Source organism: Pongo abelii, chromosome 9 (assembly GCF_028885655.2).
Source record: "Pongo abelii isolate AG06213 chromosome 9, NHGRI_mPonAbe1-v2.0_pri, whole genome shotgun sequence".
Lineage (NCBI taxonomy): Eukaryota > Metazoa > Chordata > Mammalia > Primates > Hominidae > Pongo > Pongo abelii.
In genome coordinates, this window is record NC_071994.2 from 77,041,893 (window position 1) to 77,056,351 (window position 14,459).

General features: G+C 42.4%; 1 protein-coding gene across 12 annotated transcripts in view; it reads left to right on the top strand.

The window, feature by feature from the left end:
• Nucleotides 1-14,459, top strand: part of NEU3 (neuraminidase 3) — a 48,907-nt gene that overhangs the window by 10,550 nt on the left and 23,898 nt on the right. For 5 of the 12 annotated variants that reach the window (XM_054523546.1, XM_054523545.1, XM_054523548.2 and 2 more), the window contains one exon: nucleotides 6,225-11,717. In XM_054523546.1, the coding sequence (XP_054379521.1) occupies nucleotides 6,225-7,304 (1,080 nt within the window). In that variant the 3' untranslated portion in view covers nucleotides 7,305-11,717. 12 annotated transcript variants of the gene reach the window in all.

Below are 14,459 nucleotides of genomic sequence, written 5' to 3' on the forward strand. Positions count from 1 at the left end.
GGCTATTCACAGGCTTGATCATTGCATACTACAGCCTCAAACTCCTGGCCTCAAGCAATCTTTTCACCTAAGCCTCCTGAGTAGCGGCGACTACAGGCAGGTGCCACTGAGCCCAGCAAGCATTTTTTATCAGACCACGCCTGTTGCATAACTTCACTACTCAGTAGTCACACACATTCACAAACTTGTCCACTTTAACTCATTCTCTCTTTATTTCATTCTCTGACCTATTTAATTGTAGAATCTTGAAGTTAGAAGAATCATGAGCCCAACTTCTTTCCCAATATAGAAATCTGTATTCTATTGGTAGTTACTAAAATCTTAGTGATTAAGAGCATGGCTTTGGAGTCAGTCAAGACCTGTCATTTATTGGCTTTGTGGCCTTGGATACTTGACTCTTCTCTGTTTCATCAGCTGCAACATATAATTAATAATAGATGCTATATAGTAAGAACTAAACATTTGTCATTTTCCATTAAGGGTCTCCTTGCACAGCTCTTCAGGTGAGCACCTGATTGCTGTGGCCACTGTTTTTTATGTGTGAATGAGATGATCTCTACTTCTCTATAATTACCCATTGGTTTGTTCTGCCTTCTGGGGCAGTCAATCTATACAAAATGTAGATAAAATCTCTTTTTCAGAGAACTATTCTCTGAAGTACCCGAAAGCTGCATTCATGCCCTCTGAGTATTCTGTTTTCTGGGCTAAACAGCTTCAGTTCTTTCTGTAACTTCTTAGGGGACCGTCCTGATTTGGTTTCTGGCCCCTTGAAAATTGTGATTACTGTCCTTGGGATCTGGTCTGAGATAGCAGTGTCCTTTTTTAAAGTAGGATACTCAGAATTGAACTTGGGACTCCAAGGGTAGACCGGCCAGCTCAGCAATGAGGTGAGCTATCCTATCTTGTATTCCCTTTAATGCAATTGAAGGTAAAATAGCACTTTCTTGGTAGCTACATAGCACAATTGACTAATGTTGAGTAGATGGTCAGCCAAAACCTCCAAGTCTTTTTCACATTTGTTGTTCTTTTTTTTAAAAAAAAAAAATTAATTGTAGTAAAATACATCTAACATAAATTTTACCATCCTAACCATTTTTAAGTGTATAGGTCAGTAGTGCCAGGTATATTCAAATTGTGCACCCAATCTTCAGAACTTTTGATTTTTCAAAACTGAAAGTCTGCACCCATTAAACAGCTCCCCATTTCTCCCTCCTCAGTCCCTGGCAACCACTAATCTACTTTCTGTTTCTATAATTTTGACTACTCTAGATATCTCATGTAAGTGGAATTGTATAGTGTTTGTCTTTTTGTGATGGCTTATTTCACTTATATAATGTCCTCAAGTTTCATCCATGTTGTAGCATGTATCAGAATTTCCTTCCTATTTAAGGCTGAATAATATATCATTGTATGTATATACCATATTTTGTTTATTCATTTTTTTTTTTTTTTATGGCAGGGTCTCACTTTGTTGCCCAGGCTGGAGTGCAGGGGCATGATCATGGCTCTGCAACCTCGAACTCCTGGGCTCAAGCAATCCTCAGCCTCCTGAGTAGCTGGGACTACAAGTGTGTGCCACCATACCCAGCTAATTTATTTATGTATTTATGTATTTATTTATTTATTGTAGAAATGGGGTTTCAATATGTTGCCCAGGCTCCATTCATCTCTTGATGGATACTTTGGTTGCTTTTCCCTGTTGGGTATTGTAAATAACATTACTATGAATAAGGGTGTGAAAATATCTCTTTGAGACCTTGCTTTTAATTCTTTTGGACATAAACACAGAAGTGGAATTGCTGGATCACTTGGTAATTTTATATGTAATGAGAAACTGGCATGCCATTTTCCATAGTGGCTACACCATTTTATATTCCTACCAACAGTACACAATGGTTCTAGTTTTCCACATCTTCACCGACATTTGTGATTTTCTGGTGTGTGTGTGTGGTAGCTGTCCAAATAGGTGTCAGGGTGATACCTCATTGTGTTTTTTAGTTGTATTTTCCCATTAATTAGTGATGCTGAACATGTTTTCATATGCTTGTTGGCCATTACATTTGTTCTTGTTTTTCTTTTTCTTTTTTTTTTTTTTTGAGATGGAGTCTTACTCCGTCACCCAGGCTGGAGTGCAGTGGCGTAATCTCGGCTCACTGCAACCTCTGCCTCCTGGGTTAAAGCAATTCTCCTGCCACAGCCTCCCAAGTAGCTGGGACTACAGGCGTGTGCCACCATGCCTGGCTAATTTTTTTTGCATGTTTAGTAGAGACAGGGTTTCACCATGTTGGCCAGGCTGGTCTCGAACTCCTGACCTCAAGTGATCCACCCACCTTAACCTCCCAAAGTACTGGGATTACAGGCATAAGCCACAGCACCTAGCCTACATTTGTTCTTTAATCAGTTTAGCCTATGCAAATTTTTAAGCCACAACCTGTTTTATCTCTGTCAAGCCTCAGTTTGTTTTATATGTCCCATTGCTCCAGCTAGTTGAGATCATCTTAGATTCCAAGGCTTTCATGCTATGTTTACTCTTTTTTCTACCTTCATGTCAACTGTATGTTAGATATATCTGGCTCAAATAATTTTCTTCTCTCAGCCACTAAGAAGTTTAGAAGACTAAACTTCTGACTTCTCCAAAACTAGACTGCTTAATAAGTAAGCTGACTTGATCACATATCTCTGGCATGTTTAGTGTGCTCAGGGCACTCTGGTATAGAATGGGCTGTCCCAGAGATCTTGAATTCCCTGTTGAACTAGCTTAGTTCAAGGATAGAATGGTCTTTTATCAAGAAGACTGCGAGGGGACTCTTCCGTGGGATGGGAGTTAGCACTAGATAACCCTTATGGTCCATTATGGCTTTGATTTCTTGTTTGTTTTTGAAACAGGGTCTTGATCTGTCACCTAGGGTGGAGTGCAGTGATTGATCATAGCTCACTGCTGCCTCAAACTCCTGGACTTAAGTGATTCTCCTGCCTCAGCCTTCCAAGTAGATAATGTAAAAATTATCTAGACCCAGATCATGTAAAAAAAATTGTTTTGTAGAGATAAGGACCCACTATGTTGCCCAAGTTGATCTCAAACTCCTGGCCTCAGGCAAATGGCTCTGAGAGTCTATGATCTGAGCCTGCTTAATCTGTTTTGTCCATTTATACAGAAATTAATTTTTTAAATTTATTTTTTGTTTTAGGTAGTTAATACATTTCATATAGCTGAAACATAAAAATAGTATAAAAAGATATATATCTCATTTCCATTCCCCTACCTCTTATAGGCAATCACTGTTTCTTGTTATCTTTTCAGTACTGCTTCATACAGAAGCAAAGCAAAACAAGTATGTACTCTTAATAGCCCTTTTAAAAACTTTTAAAAATGTGAAGTTATAACATATACAGAAAACATAAAACATAAATGTCAAATGCATAAAACATAAATGTCAGCTCAATGAGTTATGACAAAGCCAACACTTGTGGACTCATATATAGAACTCACAACTAATATTCCAAGAAATAGAATGTCGTCAGCATCTGAGAAGCTTCTCTTATGGCCCCCCCCTTCCCAAAGGAGAAGTTGATTATATTAAGTTGATTTATTGCCCTAGAGTTTAGTTTTGCTTATTTTTAATCTATGTATTCTTTTGGTCTGGCTTTTTTTGTTCAGTATTCTTGAGATTTATCCAAATTGTTGTGTGTAACCCTAATTTGTTTTTCATTGTTACACAGTATTCTGTCGTATGAACATACCACAATTAAGTGATCCATTTTACTGTTGTTGGATACTTGGGTTAGTTATTATAAGTATAGAGTATACTGCTATGAATATTCTTATACATATTTTTGGTACTGTGGGCATACATTTTGTTGGGTATGTAGCTAGGAGTGGAATTATTGGCTCATGTGGTATGTGTATGTTCTACCTCAATAGATAATGTCAACCAGTTTTCTAGAGTGATGATTTTAAGGGCTGTTCTGCCTCAGTTCCATCCTTATTCCTTGGATTTGGCCCTTTAAGGTTCCATCTCAAATTACATGACAGTTTACCAGGCCTTCAAGTTTTGTCCTGCTCCATAAGGTTGTCAAATGACTTGCTCAGCTTCTCAGCCTTTCAGTTACTTCTTTGAGAATTACTAGGATACCCTAAGGGGAAAAGGGACCAGACAACCTCTCTGAAAGAACTTAGCCTGTAATTCTTCATTCTTTTGTTTGCTCTCTGGTGCTTTCAGATATTTTGTTTTTGTTTAAATATTTTATCTATCTTTTCAAGTTCTTAGTGGAAGGATTGGTCCAATTATTTAGTTTGCTGTAACCAGAAGTCCCTTTCCTCCACATTTCTGATGCAAAAAGTAGCATACTACATACATTATTCTGTATTTTGCTTTCTTTATTTAATAATATATTATGAAAATCAGGCCAGGCGCAGTGGCTCACGCCTGTAATCCCAGCATTTTGGGAGGCTGAGGCAGGCGGATCACCTGAGGTCAGGAGTTTCAGACCAGCCTGGCCAACATGGTGAAACCCCATCTCTACTAAAAATAGAAAAATTAGCTGGACGTAGTGGTGCAAGCCTGTAATCCCTGCTACTCAGGAGGTTGAGGCATGAGAACCGCTTGAACTCGGGAGGCAGAGATTGCAGTGAGCTGAGATCGCACCACTGCACTGCAGCCTGGTTGACAGAAAGAGAGACTCCATCTCAAAAAAAAAAAAAAATTATGGAAATCTTTCCATATCACTATATATGGAAAAAAGGTCTTCCCCCATGTATTGCATGTTCATTTCACCCATCCTCTATTGACGAATATTTGAGTTGTTTGTAGTATTCTGCTACTTCAAGCAATGCTGCATTTGAATAATCTTATACATACTTAATTTGATGAGCAGATATATCTTAGGATGAATTCCCAGAATTGGGCATGATGGGAAAGGATAAATGTATTTGTAATTTTGATATATGTCCTACATACAGGTTGAACCATTTGCACTTCAATCCACATACGAAAGTGCCAGTTTCTTCACATTTGCCAACACAGTATTGTCAAGCTTTATGATTTTGCTAATTTGATAGATGTAAAATGTTATGTCAATTTAGTTATTTTGTTTTATTTTTATTTTTGGAGATGGGGTTTTGTCATGTTGCCCAGACTGGTCTCGAACTCCTGGGCTCAAGCTATTCTAAAGTGCTGGGATTACAGCATGAGCCACTGTGCCTGGCCATTGTCAGTTTAGTTTTAATTTGCATTTCTCTCTTATGAGTGAAGCTGAACTTTTTTTTCTCTTTCTGTGAGTTGTCTGATCTTGCCCTTTGCCCATTTCTGTTGGATTCCTGGAAATTTTCTTACCAATTTCTACTATTGTTTTGAAAATATGTTAGGGAGATTAGACCTTTCTTTATTTGCAATATGTCTGATTAGGCATTATCTCATTGTATCCTTGTAATAACTCCTCTGTGAGGATGTTATTAAATTTTCCATTTAACTGATGAAGAAATTGAGGTAAAGTAAGATTAAGTAACTTGCCCATAGTCACAAAATAAGTGATGAAAGCATGGTTTGAACTAGGTGTCTCTGAATCTATGCTTGAGCTTTCAACAAAAGTTATGAATTGCCTTCCCAGTGTAGTACAGGAAGGAAAAAAATTTGTCTTAAATTTCCCTTTATTTGCTTAAAATTTCTGTATTTGTTTGCCTTGATTTTCTTTTCTTCCTTTTCTTTTTTCTTTCTTTCCTTTCCTTTTTTCTTTTTTCTTTTTTTTTGTCTTTCTTTCTTTGTAAAAATATTTAGCTCCTATTATGTACCAGATGCTGGAGAATCAATATTAGTAACTAATAGTATAAGCCCTCAAAAGGCTCATAGTCTAGAAAAGGAAGACAGTCATAAAAAGTTACAATGTTATACAATAAATTTATTAGGGGAGGAGAGTGAGTTTCATGGAAGGCTTTATAAAGGAGGTGACTTTTGAGTTGGGTATGGAGGATAATTTGGAAATCTAGATGAAATGAGGAAGAGCATTCCAGACAGAGGAGACAGCTTGTACAACATTTAGCATTGTCTCTTTCCAGCTTTGTAAGTTATCCTGTAATATCCGAGAATTTAGTGAGTAGTTAGGCCTTCATGATTTTATAGATTTCAATATCATTTATTTCTTACTTATGAAAAATACTAATACTTTTAATGAGCTTCACGTTTTCCTTTTAGTATCTCACTCCTACTTTCTCCCTTCTTCTTGTCTAGTGGGGGCCCCTGAAGCCACTGATGGAAGCCACACTACCTGGGCATCGGACCATGAACCCTTGTCCTGTATGGGAGCGGAAGAGTGGTTGTGTGTTCCTGTTCTTCATCTGTGTGCGAGGCCATGTCACAGAGCGTCAACAGATTGTGTCAGGCAGGAATGCTGCCCGCCTTTGCTTCATCTACAGTCAGGATGCTGGATGTTCATGGAGCGAGGTGAGGGACTTGACTGAGGAGGTCATTGGCTCAGAGCTGAAGCACTGGGCCACATTTGCTGTGGGCCCAGGTCATGGCATCCAGCTGCAGTCAGGGAGACTGGTCATCCCTGCATATACCTACTACATCCCTTCCTGGTTCTTTTGCTTCCAACTACCATGTAAAACCAGGCCTCATTCTCTGATGATCTACAGTGATGACCTAGGGGTCACATGGCACCATGGTAGACTCATTAGGCCCATGGTTACAGTAGAATGTGAAGTGGCAGAGGTGACTGGGAGGGCTGGCCACCCTGTGCTGTATTGCAGTGCCCGGACACCAAACAGGTGCCGGGCAGAGGCTCTCAGCACTGACCATGGTGAAGGCTTTCAGAGACTGGCCCTGAGTCGACAGCTCTGTGAGCCCCCACATGGTTGCCAAGGGAGTGTGGTAAGTTTCCGGCCCCTGGAGATCCCGCACAGGTGCCAGGACTCTAGTAGCAAAGATGCACCCACCATTCAGCAGAGCTTTCCAGGCAGTTCACTGAGGCTGGAGGAGGAAGCTGGAACACCGTCAGAATCATGGCTCTTGTACTCACACCCAACCAGTAGGAAACAGAGGGTTGACCTAGGTATCTATCTCAACCAGACCCCCTTGGAGGCTGCCTGCTGGTCCCGCCCCTGGATCTTGCACTGTGGGCCCTGTGGCTACTCTGATCTGGCTGCTCTGGAGGAGGAGGGCTTGTTTGGGTGTTTGTTTGAATGTGGGACCAAGCAAGAGTGTGAGCAGATTGCCTTCCGCCTGTTTACACACAGGGAGATCCTGAGTCACCTGCAGGGGGACTGCACCAGCCCTGGTAGGAACCTGAGCCAATTCAAAAGCTATTAATTGGCTTAGGACCCAATTTCCATAGATGCAAATGGCAGTTACAGCCAGGTTAACAGAAGCTACTGAAGTCTACAGAGAATCAAAAAATTTAATATTCTGTTCCCTACCTTTTTTCACTTCTCCCCCTCCAAAGACCAAAATGAAAATTTTGCCTTAGCTACTGCAGTGGAAAGAGCACTGAACTAGGAGTTGGAAGACCAGGATGTGGTCCTGGCTCTGCCACTGGCTTGCTTTTGGACCTTGGATGTGTCACGTGAACTCTCTGGACCTCACATTTCCATCTGTAAAATGAGAGTATTGGTTCTAAGATTTCTCATCTTCTCATCCCTAGGACAAGCATAGTGCCTGCATGCTTCATGATCAGTAAGTCCTGGCTGCATAAAGGACTCTGATGTCAAAATGGAAACCAGGGGACTTATCTTTTCACATGACTTACCCCTCATCCAAGTGTGAGGTTACAAGCAGGTGTCATGGCAGGAAGGAAGACCAGATCTGTATGATTTGTTCCATTTTTAATAACAAAAATATCCACACCCTTTTAATAATGCTTAGAGCTCTGTAGGCTCTCTATCCTAGAGGAATTGAGCAAAACAGAAGAATCATGAAGGCTCCTACCTTCTACAGCTTTGTAGTTCTGCTTACCTTCTCTTCCTCATCCAGAAAGCATCATTTTCTAGGGAGAACAATGAGAATCTCAATGCCAGTAGTACTGGATAATAGCGCCTATTGCTTCTGGTGGCATTACCCTGATGATGGCCTGAAGTTCATTTATTAGGGTGGTTCCCGATGGGAAAAGGACATGGATTAGGACTTTAAAACATTGGACAGAATTTCCCACAGTCTCTGCCCTCAAGGAGTTCACCAGAACTCCTTGAGCTAGAAGAGCTCAAGGGGCTAGAAGAGCGAGAAAATTCAAGAAAATAAATGTAGCTGGTGAGAGAGTTTGTAGATGTTGGGCTATATGTTGGGGTGATGGTAGCTCCTGATGTAATTTTCTTAGTTGCATCTTCAGTATGCCTGGAGTCGTCTGTCCAAGGCTTGTCCAGGCTTCTGGGTTTCCCTCAAGTTTGTTTTTCTTAGGATATTGTCCTGGCCCAGCTACTCCTTTACCTGTGAGAAGATCTTCACCATTAGGAAGATCTCTAGACCCCCAGATCTCAGAATCAGGCCTATTTGTGTAGGCCCATGGAAATCACTACTTGTGAAGTAGGGATGCCTTTTTGTCTAATGGTTTTCGTGCTGAACCTAGTCCATGCTGAGTCTCTCAGATGATACCACGTTGGTTGTTCCTATCTTAGATTGTTTCCCCCATAGCCTGTTATTGCAACAGAAATTCTATCATGAGAGATTTATTTTTTTGTCCCTATTTTAGGAGTCTAATGCTTAAACTGGTATCAACTAAATATATTTGGTGTTGTATAATGACCACAGAGAACAAGTCTTAGTCATGAAATATAGCCTAGGAGGCTAGGGGTTACAGTTGCACTAGTAGGGTAGAGAGAGTCCTACAGGATAAAAGTGGAGATTAACTTTACCTACTTTAGCAGATTGCTTAAGCCATGGCTTAGAGTGGCTTTTAAAAATCCCCTTAGCCTCTCCTACATTTGCCAAGGTAATCTTCCCAATACACAATTATTCACTCATGTATACATTTATCTAAATATTTCTTGAGTGCCTAATACAAGGTACTTTCTACTGCCCTTCCTTGGCTCTAAATCATTTGTGGTTCTCCATTGTCTATTATAATGTAAAGATGTTTACATTTAGCCTGACATGTAGGACCTTCCAGCTGTTGGGTGAAATAATGCACACTTTCCTCTACTTCCTTATATGAGGCCCACTGTCAGGGAAAACCTCTGTCAAGTTGGCAGGTGGAGGGTGGTGGAGGTCTAGGGATGGGCAGGGTTGGTGCAGGGAGGAATTGGGGAAGGGGAGAGGATTAAAAGGGCCGCCCCCTCCTGAGTAGTAGAAACTCCTTGTTCAGCAAAGCTTTCCTGAACACTGTACTGCAAGTGGATAGGAATAGGGAGGATGGGCAAGTCGTACAACCAGGGCTAAAGGATGAAAAGAATGAGAATATCAACTTCTTTTTTTTTTTGAGACAGAATCTCACTCTGTCGCCCAGGCTGGAGTACAGTGGCACAATCTCAGCTCACTGCAGTCTCCGCCGCCTGGGTTCAAGCGATTCTCCTGCCTCAGCCTCCCGAGTAGCTGGGATTACAGGCGCCCGCCACTACGCCCAGCTAATTTTTTGTATTTTTAGTAGAGACGGGGTTTCACCATGTTGGCCAGGCTTGTCTTGAACTTCTAGCCTTGTGATTCGCCCGCCTCGGCCTCCCAAAGTGCTGGGATTACAGGCGTGAGCCACCGCGCCCAGCTGAGAATATCAACTTCTTTAGGACTACTCAAGAAGGGAGTCAAGGCAGGGACCTTGGTCTGTGCCATTGTGACCCAGAGATGTCTAATACCAGTACTCATAAGAGTTCCATCTCCAAATTGCCCTCCTCTTACTTCTTCCCCCTGCCTCATGTTTTTTCTCTATAATGACTAGCATCGAAACTCTTTAATTGGGGCAGGCCTGTGTTCTTATCTCAGGAATAGTAAGAAAAGGGGGTTGGGAACAGGGGAAATCCAGAATAAAGACTTGAGAAAGGAACAGAGTGGGTGATGGCAGCTGTGAAGAAAACAAACAGATCAGAAGAGTCCTGGCACCTTAGGAAGAGAAAGTGTCACAGACACGAGGCCTAGGCTAGAGAGATGTTGTAGGTAGTAGCTGCTGTGAAGAAGAAATGACAACAGGCTGGAGCTGTTCCCTGAAACCTGTGGGAAGGAAGAGAGACCTGCACAAGCCGGCACTTAGCTTGTGGAGAAGGTCCTAACCCAACACTGCAACTTTAAGCTGGCTTAACTTGTCCAAGTTCCAGATGACCAACAAAGACAGCTATAGACACTCCAACTCTGTGCCAATTACCCAAGGCCTTCAGGGCCCTGGGACCTATTCCATGATACTGGTACCCTAACTGAACCCATTTCAGCCACTCAGATTGATAGGGTGGAAAAGACAGGGCAGGTGGTAGCAGCTGTGAAGAAAAGAGGAAAGCAGATGGGTGGCCTATAATCTACAGGCATGTAGAGAGGACTACATAGGCCTCGGTCCTTTGCCCTCAGGAGCCCCCTTTCTGTCCCTTGGACTCTTAGAATGGATCCTTCCAGCACACATGGCCCAACACTGAGAGTGCAGGAAGCATGGGTAGGGGCCTCCTGCTGCTGGTATGTACCCAGGCCAGCCTCCTGCCGACACAGCCTACTGGCTGTGTTCATGTTCTTACTATTCACCTCAGGCCATTGTCTGGGTGCTTAATTTGGACTTGTTTCCCCTGGTCACCAGTCTCCCCTCAGATATTCACAGGACATCAAGCAGCTTCAGCCATGGGTAAGAGGCTTTTCACCCTGCCTGTTGGGTAGCCCAGAGGACCCGCAAAGGTCAACCTGAGTCTCCACAGCCTCCTCCCCAGGGCAGTAGGAATTGATATCTCACTTTCACCAGATTAGGCTTCTCACTCTTCTCGAGTAGGCCATAATCCACCTCTTCAGTAGGCCATGCATCTTGTCTCTGCAGTGCCAGAATTCATAGTCTGGGCCTCCCTTTGGTCCTTACCATAGGCTGTGCCCTCTAGGCCGCTGCTAGGCTGTGAACTCCTTGACTGACTCCTCACTGTGTCCTTTTTACCTTGAATCACGGTGGCTTATCTAAAAATATAAGCTTTTTTCTGTCATATTCTGAATTCCCTGAAGGTAAGGACTATGTCTGATTCCTCTCTTTGTCCTCTGCACCCAGCGTAGGGCCTGAAACAGAGTAGCTAGCAGTAAAGATACACTGAATGAATGAATGAGTCAACCATCCTTGGCCTCTGGAGCTAATTGAGAAGGCTAGGGGGAGTTCTGCTGTAGGGAGAAGGATGTTGCATCCCTTTGTAGATTGTGTAGCATTCAAAACCTGCTGAACAGTCACCCTCAATGTATATTCTCTGTTCTGGCCTGCTCCCAGGTCAGTTACACTACTTCCTGGGATGGGCCTTTCTCTGGCTTAAGCTTGGTTGTCCCTGGCTTTCCCAAGGATCACAGCCCAAAAGGCGCAGTGGGGAAAATTTATGGCCTATTCGAGAAGAGTGGGCAGCCTAATCAAGCCAAGCCTTGATTTGGGGTTCTCACTTCACTGGTATTTTCCCTCTGTCCCTAATTGGATTTTCTATAGTTACTACTTTTCCAGGCCCCCAAAGGAGATTCTGAGGCTCGATGTGTTCTGACTGTGTCTTGGCTTTGTGATGCTGAGTGCCAGAAATACTCTGTACTATAAAAACTACCATCGTTCTTTGAAACAACAAAGAGGAATAAAGAACTTAATTCTGGTGACTATTGTTTTTTTTTTCTTAAACTGTAAGATGACTGTTATACTAATATCTAGTTTGTACCCAACTTGTTTTAAAAAATGAATTTGAGGCAATTTCTTAGTTTTTCATAAGAACTTTTACTCTCAGAAACTTTACTAATGATAATCCTTTGCACTTTTACACATTGTTATTTGAACATAATTACCTATTGAGGGAAGCAGAGCAGGGATTACAATGCCTACTTACAGAACACAATGTCATACACTAGCTTTTAAGAGGAGGAGCCAGAGGTAGAGAGTCACCACTGACAGCAATGCTGGTGCTTGCCACTGCATATCTTACCCTTTTTTCAAAACACCTTGAGATTATTCTCAACTTGTAGCTGAAGGGGCCACAAATATTTATTAACAGCCAAATCAAGTGGAATGATAGCTTTAACTTAACTGCTAATTTTTACTTGACTTTGTTTGTTCCATTGAGACATTTAAGGCACTACTGAATTTGGCCAAATGTTTCAGCATAACTCCTAAGCTCTGTCAGAAGGTCAGTCTGCTCTCTTAATTTCACTATTGGAAAGCTTTCAGGCTGGGCATGGTGGTTCACACCTGTAATCCTAGCACTTTTGGAAAGCTGAATCACAGAAAAACATCCTTGGCTGGTGGAGAATGCCTGTGTCAGTAGAAAACTGAAAGAAGGGAGCCAGGCAGAAACTGATAAGGGTGATAAGGGTTGAGAGGCGGCAGGAGTCCTGATGATAGCCAGTAGGGTCCTTCACTGTTGTGGGAACCAGTGACCCACCAGCCTTTATTTCTTAAGCTAGCTTGAATTAGACATATCTATATATATAGCTTGCAACCAAAAGAATTTAAGTACCCATCCTCACAGAAACTTGATTAATTGTTACCTAAACTTGTTAGTCACTACCTGGAACTGAAATGTAAGCCATGAGGAGTTAACTTTTCTTTTTTTTCCCTAAGTTTGCATGCACTCTCTTGCCTCTATTGCCTCAAGAAGCCTTGATAGAATCCCCACTTGCTCGTTGCCTGGCTTGGGTGTTACAGCTACCTTGATCTCCTCTCTGGTTACGTTGTATGCGGTTTGTAATCCATCTTCATCCTCTTTGCTTATAAGTGCCTTTTTGAGGGGTGGCTTTGAGACTGCTTCATCAACATCATGATCTGGCAGTTTTGACAGAGATTCCTTGGTTGATTGATAGTCCCTGAATGACGTGTCCAGTTTCCATCTGCATGCATTTACAGCCATGCAGAGGTTTGGGGACTTAGTGGGTGGTAATTCCTCACATCCTCGTAGCCTAATACTTTGAAGAAAGGAAATAGTTCCTCACCATGTTCCTCAATCAGGCATCTTCCTACCCTCAGGAACCTCATGATGTCATGACCTACTCCAGGCAACAAAGCTGCATGGTTGAAACCTTCCTCAATGAACCTATGCATTGTCACATATGGTGTCATTTCAGAAAATGTGGCAATGAGTTTAGATTAGATTGGCTTATAAAGGCACACGGGGTCATCCCTAGGCTTGGGTCAGTATCAAGTTTAAAATGAAAGTATGTGATTTTGATGTCAAGGCGTTTGCATGTTAACCATGATGCAGCCTCTTTAAAGTCACGCACAGGATCTAGATCGACTGACAGAGACACCTCCAGGCCTGACGGCAGATAGTAGAGCATTAAACCTTTTGACGATTTGTTGCATTGGATTGCCACTCAGCTTGCACACAATGTAATATCAGGAGACAGCTTTAGCAACTTTGCACTTGTGTTGAAGTTGCTCATTTTGTTCCAGTCAGCCATGAACCATGGAGCATTTTGACCCTCTTTTCCCAAGATTGATCTGTCTGGAGTAATGAATTCTTTAAGCTCTGGAACGAGGGTATAAAGTTGATCAAAAGTAGCAACGAGCATTGTGATAGTAACTGACACAGTACCTCCCAAAGTGAGAGAGTTTGCTTTTGGAATTGAAGCAAGAGCTGTGCAACAGGCAGCGTACACATCTTAAGTGGTAGGCAACACAATCACAGGTTGATCAACTTCGCTAAGTTCTAGTGGCATGTTTGCAGGTTCCAATCACTATGAGCTTTAATGGCTTTGTTAACCTGTTGGTGATGTCGCATGAAGATTGTCTGAGAAATTACTTTAAATACTAAAGTTTGACGAACAGTATTACCTAACAGTACATTACCAGGAGAGACATTGGGCTATAACAGAGAGAGAACTGGACTAGGAGGAGCCAGGAGTTCAAGGTCCTTGTCCTAGAGCTTGTCGGTAACCTGATAGATGACTTTGTGCAAGTCACTGGCCCTCCTGGGAACCAGTTGATTCAGCTCTATCATGAGCACAACCCCTGCCCAGCCCCCTCACCAGAGAGTGGTGTAGATCTGATGAGTTAGTGAATCCTCAAAAGGGTTTAGAAAACAGTGAAGTGTTGTGTCAATAGGAAGAAGATAAATTGCCATCCTCCCTTTGATCTCCATTATCCTTCAGCACTGGCAAGGTTTGACCGTTGGATGCTAAGAATGAGAGTGATGCAGAAAGAGGGGAGGAAGGCAGGGCCCACTGAGGAGGGAACTCCAAGGTGGACGACCATCATGCCTTGCCTTAGTCCATCCTTAGCAACTGCAGGCCTGATGATTTTCACCAACCTTCTGACGGTGCCCCAGACTTTTTGCTCCCCTGCTATGAGGAACAACCCAGCCTGGGTATGGAAGAGGGAAATCTCAGCCCCAAGTGGTTGGGAAGGGACTT